Source organism: Chrysochloris asiatica, unplaced genomic scaffold (assembly GCF_000296735.1).
Source record: "Chrysochloris asiatica unplaced genomic scaffold, ChrAsi1.0 scaffold00019, whole genome shotgun sequence".
NCBI lineage: Eukaryota > Metazoa > Chordata > Mammalia > Afrosoricida > Chrysochloridae > Chrysochloris > Chrysochloris asiatica.
This window is the reverse complement of record NW_006408537.1, coordinates 6,650,527-6,659,547: the sequence shown is the minus strand read 5'-3', so window position 1 is coordinate 6,659,547 and position 9,021 is coordinate 6,650,527. Positions and strand designations below refer to the sequence as shown.

The window sequence follows — 9,021 nt, the reverse complement described above, 5'->3', positions numbered from 1 at the left end:
CTTAATTATTTGGCATGAGAGAGACCTCAATCATCAATATGCTCAAGCTCTTTATTCTACAATGAGGAAATTAAGGATCAAAAAAGTAAAAAAAAAAAAAAAAAAATTGTGCCGCATCTAATGATGACTGGGGTTACTGTTGTTTCATTTCTATCTACAACTTACCTTGTTTCTCCATAAAATCACAAGTATTATGTCCCGTAAAGTTAGCAGTTTCTTCAGGAGATGTATTTCTTCCATAACTCACTAGTTAATTTACCAATAAGCCAAGACATTTATTGATAACATTTTCTCAGTGGGTTTTGTGTTTGACCAAAATGTTGATGAAAAATTACCTGTAAATATGGAATCACTTTGCAGAGGGACTGTCCGAAGAACCAGGTCTCAGTAATATCAACGATCAATGTGGCTGGAAGACAGGTAATGGTCACAAGCACATCAGCCAGAGATAGATTGACTATGAAGTAGTTGGTTACTGTTCTCATGTGATGGTTCTTCCACACTGCCACACACACTATTTTGGAGAGAAAAAGTAATAATAATTACACAAAGAACATCAGTACCCATGAGAAAAAGTAAAATAGTCAAGCTAACCATTAATTTAGCAAAGTCTATACATCTCGTAGCATAGTGGTTACGTATCGGGCTGCTAATCTCATGGTCAGCAGTTCGAAACCACCAGCTGTTCCGTGGGAGAAAGATGAGGCTTTCTGCTCCTGTAAAGATTTACAGGGTCGCTCTGAGTCAGAACCGACTGCATGGCACATAACAACAACTTAATTATTGATTTGTTGTTGTTGTTGTTGTTTAGTGCTGTCGAGTCAGTTCTGACCCATAGTGACCCTGTATAGGGTGTCCAATGAGCAACTGGTGAGCTTGAACTGCCAAACTTGTAGTTCAAATGGCTTTACAATCTAGTGCATTAACCCACAGGACCGCACCAGGACTCCATAATTACTGGTGGTGGTGGTTATATTCCACCAAGTGGCTTCTGACTCATAGTGAGAACCCTGTGTAGGGTTTCTGAGGCTATTAGACTTTACAGAAGCAGAAAGCCTCATCTTTCTCCCATGCAGTGACTGTGGTTTCATACTGTTGACCTTGTGGTTGGCAGCCCAACAGGTAACCCACTATGCCACCAGCAATCCTTACACATACTTATTAAAAGGGAAAAATAATTTAGAACTGTGCTGTTTCAGTGTGAATGCTGAATTAACAAGCATAAAACCAGTTCACTTACCTTATAAGACATTTCTCAATATACTAAAAGACTGCATTTCTTTTTATTGGATTTTGAACTGTGGCTCCCAGAAATTAAAGAACAGTATTTGATTTCATTTTTCTATTCTTTTGGTACTCAATATATAGTAGACACTCCAGAAGTATTTGCTGAGTTGAGATGAATTAAGGGTAGCTTTTTTCAATGAACTGTGTTTGCCTCATCTATGGGGTTGACCTATATCTCTTCCTAACCTCTGCATCTGGGACTTTAAACAAATGTAAAGGCTTAAATATCAGGAACTGACTATGATTTCACCCCTACAGATTTTAAACACTAAATGATCATATATTTAGATAGTCTAATCTGTAAAATAAGGAGCTCTGGTAGCGTAGTGGTAACGAATCAGGCTGCGAACCACAAGGTCAGCAGTTTGAAACTACCAGCTGTTCCATGGGAGAAAGATGAGGCTTTCTGCTCCCATAAAGATTTATAGCCTAGGAAACCATGAACAGGGTCGCTATGAGTCAGAATTGACTCCACGGCACATAACCACCACCACCAATCTGTAAAATAATCCTAAGAGAAGATGGCATTATCACATTTTACACATGAACAGAGGCATAGGGAATTCATGGATGTTGCCTAAAGACACAAGGCTCATGAAGCATAGAACTTCAGTTACAGATGAGATTTAACTCTAAGCGGCAAAGATGGTCTTTTCACCACACTTGTTTCCTCCTGTCATGTGCATAGAATGCACATACACGTTCTAGAAGCTCTGTCCTCTCTCCCTTTGATTACCTTTGATGGCCTCTAACCATCATCTCAAATCAAACATACTTTTCAAAACTTTCACAGCTGGGCCTTCCTCATTGCTTTTCCATGTATCCCCATGTTGAAAATCTTTCCTATCTCATTCAGTTGTTCTTTACTGAAAGAACATCCATTTCCTCCCTTCTCTGTCCTCCCCCTGTCTACCTTACCCACAAGTTACATATTCTCTGGTTCTAGAATTATATAGGTATACACATGCTACCTACATCTACTGATGGGTTTGCTTCACTGAAAGTAACTGTGAATTGCTTGGAGTATCATTAACCTGTCAGAGCTGTCTGCTGTGCACCCAAATGATGCAATGATTAGTAATTTTACATAGTGGAGAAATAAAAGCACATTTTGTTAAATTTAAGTTGCCAAATGGGATTTTATTTTTGCCATTTTTGTACCACTTATTCATATACTGAAAAATGTTTTCCTAGCTCCTGAAGATGAAAATGCCCTTCAGTTGCCAATAGATGCCAACAAAAATTGACAGAAGGCAAAAGGAATTCCTGAATTTCTGAATATTTAATTTTGAAAACCTCATATTTATCTCTCACCCCAGCCTACTAGTGCTTTAAAACTCAGGTGAGTTTATTTAGGGTGTTGTTGTCAAGTGCCATCGAGGTTGTTCTGACTCATAGTGACCCTGTATATGCTTTCTAAGGCTGTAAATCGTTACAGGAGCAGAAAGTATTATCTTTCTCCTGCTGATTAGCTAGTTGGTTTGAATTACCTTATGGTTAGCAGTCTAATGGCTCTCCTACAGTGCCACTTGTTATTGTTGTTAAGTGCCATCAAGTTGGTTCCAACTCACAGTGACCCTGTATAGGGTTTCCAAGCATCAGCTGGTGAGCTTGAACTCTGGACCATGGAGTTCAAACTGACTTTACAGTCCAGCACAATAACCCATAGTGCCACACCAGGACCCCATAGTTCCACTAGAGCTCCTTAAAAAGAAAACAAGTACATTTAAAAACAAAATTCATTCAAATTAAGTATTCTATTCACCATGTTTTTGAGGGGCAGAATGGCAATGATAAGACTATTCTAGTGTCATTCTGTCAAACCAATGGAGCTCTAATGTGGTGCTGTAGGATAAGCACTGGGCTGCAAACCACAAGGTTGGTAGTTCAAATCCATCAGCTGCTCCCAGCTATATAGGATTGCTTTGAGTCAGGATCTACTCAACAGCACTTAACAAGAACAATTACACCAAGAATTCAAATCTTATGCTATACTGTGGTGGTATATGTTGTTGCTGTTAAGCGCCATTGTGTTGGTCATAGCAAACCCTGTATAGGGTTTCTGAGGAGTGGCTGGTGGTATATACTCTTAATTAAAGCAGAAGATGAAAAGGAAGCTACCAACCTCGATCTGACAGGACTGTAATGGAACATAGAAGTTTGGAGTTGGAGATTATTTAGTCTAACCTTATCATCTGGTGCATGAATCATATGTGCAACAGCCTTGATCCATCCTGCCTAAATATTTTTAATATTAAGGAATTTACAGTGTGCTAAATAAAGCCTTTGAGTTCATTTGGTGGTGACTTTAAGTACTAACAAGTTCTTGATCATGTTGAGTTGATATCTGCTTCTCTTTCATGTTTTGCTCACTGATTCTTAATTCTTTGCTGAAATCTAATGAGTAAACCTATTTTTCAATATTGAATTTATTCAAATATTTAAAACCTGTAGCTATGTCCCTTTTATTATTTTTTTAATGTTTTATTGTGACTTATGTGATAGTTTACATGGGAGAACATTAGCTTTACATACATCCTATCGAATATCATTTCATTTCCATGGTTACAATCCCCTCCATGCATCAGCAAAACCAAAGGGTATACCCTGCAAGCCTGCCCCTCAGTCGTCAGCACACAGCCCCTCTCCCTTTCTGGATCTAAAGTCCCCAGCCACTCCATCTTTCCACATCATCGCCTCTGCCTCCATCTCTGGCGTCACTGCTTCTCTGGATAGGGTCCCGCTCTCTGCTCTTCTCTCTTGATGGTCCCAGGGACCTCCATTCCTTGACTGCAAAATCAATCACTTCCCTCGTTTTGCTATAAAATGTGTATATTAGCTATGTCCCTTTTGAAAGTCTAAATATTTCCAGAATCGTTATATACAGCAGCAGCATTTTACATCCCTTATCACCCAAGTTTCTTCATTCTGAACATACTTCAGATTATCAGACCTGTTTATAAACAAGCCATCTGTAACTGCATGTACTTCTCCAGGAATGGTCTAGCCAAGGCAGCAAAGAGCAGGGTAATTGCTTTGTTCACTATCTGTCAGTTAAGACAACCTAGGATCCTGTTAGCTTTGTAAAGAGCCAAACCACACTGTTTTCTTGTGTGTTTTTTTAATCATTTATTTGTCCATGTGTAGGTATATACACATATGGATCTTCTATGCTTGTGTATATACAAACACATGTGTGTATAACACTTTGTGGAGTCCTAGTGTGGAGCTGTAGGATAAACACATATTTTGAACATTAATCACTCTTTGGAAAGCCTATAGGGGGGTCACTATGAGTTGGAACTGACTCGATGGCAATTAACAACAACATATATAACTCACCAGCCAATCCTTGGAAACTCTATATAAGGTCAGTATGAGTCAGAACAAATGTGACTGTACATAATACAATATGTAAAAATATGTTTATGTGCACACAGAAACCCATATGACTCATATGCACACCACTTCCCATCTGTCAATTTGTCATACTGTGGAGGCTTGTGTGTTGCTATGCCGCAGATATTTCAAATACCAGAAGTCACCCTCCCACAGTGGACAAATTCCAGTGGAGCTTCCAGACTGAAACAGACTAGGAAAAAGAACTTGGCGATCTACTAAACAATTGGCCAGTGAAAACCTTTTGAATAGCAGCAGAACAATGTCTGATATGGGGCTAGAAGATGAGCCCCTCAGGTTAGAAGCACTCAAAATACAATTGGGAAAGAGTAGTCTTTTAAGGTGGTCAATCTTTTTTGACATAATGTATAATTAAACAGTATAAAAGAGAACAACAAATAATTAGAAAAGCTAATTCATGTAGGCAGCATTTAAGGATGATAATAATTATGATCATGATAATGATAGAAGGGTTTTGTTTTGCATTTACCATACTGATAGTTAATGTCATATGTGTGTTTTTTTTTAAAGTTTTTATTGTGAATTATGTGATAGTTTATATGGGAGAACATTAGCTTTACATTCATTCTATCGTATATCATTCCATGGTTACAGTCCTGTACATGCATCATCAAACAATCAAAGGGTATACACTATAAGCTTGCCTCTCCACCCCCCCATTAGCCCCTCTCCCTCTCTGGGTCTAGAGTACCCAGCCTCTCCATCTCTCCACACCATTGTCTCTGCCTCCATCTCTGATGTCACTGTTTCTCTGGGTAGTGTCATGCAGTCAGCTCTGCTTCCTTGATGGTCCCTGGGACCTTGGCTCTTGGACTGTAAAGTCAACCACTCCCCTCCTTTTGCTACAAAACATCTACCTTTTACATTACCCCCACAGTCAGTCCTGATAGCAATTATTCACTATTGTACCACAAGAGTCCTATTCCCATCTCCTTATATCAGCCCCACCCAGACAGATTGGATACTGTTCAGTGGAGACTCTACCTTCCTCTTCTCCCTCTGGTTCTAGGATCCCTCTTGAAAGCTTGTAAGCCAGTCACTTCTTACCTTTGTAGCCCTCCATTTTGGGTAGCCAATATCCAAGTTGCCCATCTCTGCCTACCCTGTGTACCAAGGGGGTGGGAATGATCCTCGCTGTAAAGATTTGTTCCCTCTTTTGAGCTACTGCATCCATAGGTATAGGTCATTTCATCAAATTGTATCAGATTGCTCTTTTTTCCCCTCTTCTTTCTTCTTCTAGTTAAGTTCTGATCATCCAGTCATTGAAGCCAGGTCAAGTGGGTATTATCTGCAAGTCTGGGTGTTCTTGTGCATATCCTCTCATGAAGTAGTCGATCTTAATGAAATGCATGAGGTAAACATTTTAGTGGCTTAATTTGCAGCTGTGGCATCTAAAAAAGAAACTACTATATACATTAATTGAAATGTGGGATATATGAAATATGAATATAGGCAAGTTGGAAGTCACCAAATATGAAATGGTAGTCTTGAAGATAGGTATCAAAGGCATTAATTAATATTCTAAAATGTTTTGAGTTCATTTTGCCGTGAACTAAAATGAACTGGTATTGATCATCTTGAAGCAAACAATTATATTCTTACTGTGCTAGGAATGAATGTGAAAATAGAAAAAGAGAATCCTTGTACAGTTATATTGTTACAAGCAAAGGATCATTGGCTATCAGCAGGAGCTAGGAGATACATAGGGAGCAGATTCTCCCTCAAGTCCCTCAGAAGGAATCAACATGGTTGACACCCTTATTTCAGACTTTTAGCATCCAGAACTATGCAAGAATTAATTTCTGTTGTTTTAAGCCACTCAGTTTGTGGAAATTTGCCATTTCAGTGTGTGGCAGCCCTAGGGAACAAATACAGATGCTTCTAACACTCAGATGATGATGCTTCAGTTAAATCAACTTGACTTATGCTCTTTTCATTTGCCGATTTCAACTAGGAATCTGGTATGGTGCTGCATGATAGTGCACTGGACCGCAAGGTCTGTGGTTCAAATCTACCAGCTGCTCCTCAGAAATGCTATACAGGGTTGCTATGAGTTGGAATGGACTCGATGACACTTAATAACAACATCTTCAAATAATGAATTACTGTCTCCCTGCCCCTCACCACATCTCACATCATTTAGTTATTTTCTTTCAATGCTATGGTTCAGTGTTTTTCTTTAAAACAATGCCTGAAAAATGGAGCTATTTTTTATTATTTTTAGCAATGTTTCTATGGGTACAGTTTTCCAACATTCTGTCTTATTTTTTCTTCCTCTACCTTTTCTCAATCTCCTCACCATTTCTTCCATGTAATTTGAGATTCCAGGGAGAGATTTGAGAAGAGACACTGTCAATTACATTTAAGAGAAACATCCATGCCCTAGGTCTCAATCATTTTCCAAGGTCATGGTCATAAACAGTGAACTTGATCTTACAGATGGATGTTTTTGTAATATATCTATAAAGGTTGTTGGTTTTTCTTTTTTAAGAATTTTATTGTGAATTGAGTGAAGGGTTACAGACAAGATCACCTGTTTTACATTAAATAAATCACACACTTTGTTTCATCTAACTGATTGAATCCCTTCCATGTAACATCAGTTATCCTGCTTCCCCCTTGTAGTTGGTTCCTATGTCCATTCCAATCACCTTCCCTAAACCTTCTCAACTTTATCCTTAGATCAATGATGTTGTCCTTTTGATATTGAATGATTTACAATTCCATGGTGAGCATATCTTACTAGTATTGTTGTCACCCTCCCCTCCCTCGGCTGTATACTTAACTATGCTTGGCTGAAAATCAGGCCACGAGAGTGAGTTCCTTTCCAGACCTAAAGAGTAGTCAAGGGCCTTAGTCTCCAATTCCTCCAGTCTTTTTCTGACCAGTAAGCCTTTTTCAAAAAAATAATTTTGAGTTTTGCTCCATAGTTTCTGCTGCTCTATACAGGGCCTTCTAATGTGACCTCTTTCAAAGCAGTTCATAGTAGTAACTGGCACCATCTAGTTTTTCTGGTCTCAGAATTGTGGAGACTGAGGTTTCATGTTTTATTGGGCCAGCAAACTAATGGATTTCAAGCCACTTCAAGTCTGATCACTCTTCTTACTTCTGCACATGGAGATACCAATAGCTATACTGTAGATAGCTGCTTATGAGCTTTTAAGATCCCAGAAGTTAGTCACAAAAGTAGGATGTAGAACATTCTCTTTGTTTGACCATGGTGTCCCCTGAGACTATGGGGGGAACCTTCAGACCCAACAACTCATTACCTTAATTATATCATTTTTTTATATCTGAGAAGTGTTCATCATTTAGTCTCTGTATTCTCCACCACATTCATAGTTATTTTTGCAAGAATGGTAAATACATATATCCAAATATCCTCTTTCAAATTCATAATTCATATATTTCAAATTCATATAATTGGGATTATAATTTTCTGAACTCTCACTGTAGAATTTATTTTAATCAATTTTAGAAAAGACAACTATACCATTTCCCAACATCGTCTCCTAGTTTTGCAATGCGCTTTGTCATCTGTCAGCGAGCTTTCAAATTCACTTATTAAAAAAATGTCTGTGCTGAGCAGCGAGCTATGAATATACTCTTGTCTTCACTTCTTCATCAGAGGTGGGTCTTTGGCCTCTAAGGGCTGCTTTCAGGGGACCAAACAGGTGACCATACAAAGGAGAAAATTAGGGCTATAGGGAGGATGCATTAATACCTTAAAATGAAGTGTTTATAGTGTCAGCAGTGTGGGTAGAAGTGTGTGGATGTGCATTGTTATGCAAGATCACAATGTCCTTGGATAGCCTTTAATCCAAAGTTTAGCTTTCAGCTCTTTAGTAAACTTCTTACTGTAATTAACACTGTTGATTGTTAAACTTTTTTCCTGCTAGATAGTATTCCAATACTGGCCCTTATGAATCCCAGAAAACTGTAAGCATTAATTTTCCAGTGAATGGTTGACTTTTGAACTTTTTTCTTGATTGGCAATTGAGGAATTTTCCATTCCACACTCTGCTGTTTCTTCTCAGGCTCATAGTGATGAATCCATGTCTCATCACCATTCATGATTTTTTCAAAGAAACTTTTATTTTCCTTCATGCATCGATCCAAATTTTGTTTGCAGATGTCCAAATGCTTCTACTTATACCCTTCTGTGAGTTGTTTCACTACCCATCTTGCACAAACTTTCAAAACCCTAGTCTGTCATGGATTATTTTATAGGCAGAAGCATGGCTGATTTGCAAATAATTTGTCACTCATCTATTCAACAGAATCATTTCACATGCACCCTCAATGTTGTCATAA

General features: G+C 38.4%; 1 protein-coding gene and 1 pseudogene across 2 annotated transcripts in view; both read right to left on the bottom strand.

Annotated features, from left to right (window-relative positions):
* The window catches only part of LOC102842555, a 4,829-nt pseudogene extending 4,651 nt beyond the window's left edge, over positions 1–178 (bottom strand).
* Positions 1–9,021, bottom strand: part of HCRTR2 (hypocretin (orexin) receptor 2) — a 159,896-nt gene that overhangs the window by 64,998 nt on the left and 85,877 nt on the right. For both annotated transcript variants that reach the window (XM_006835726.1, XM_006835727.1), the window contains exon 2: positions 336–514. In XM_006835726.1, the coding sequence (XP_006835789.1) occupies positions 336–514 (179 nt within the window). The remainder of the gene's footprint in view (positions 1–335; positions 515–9,021) is intronic.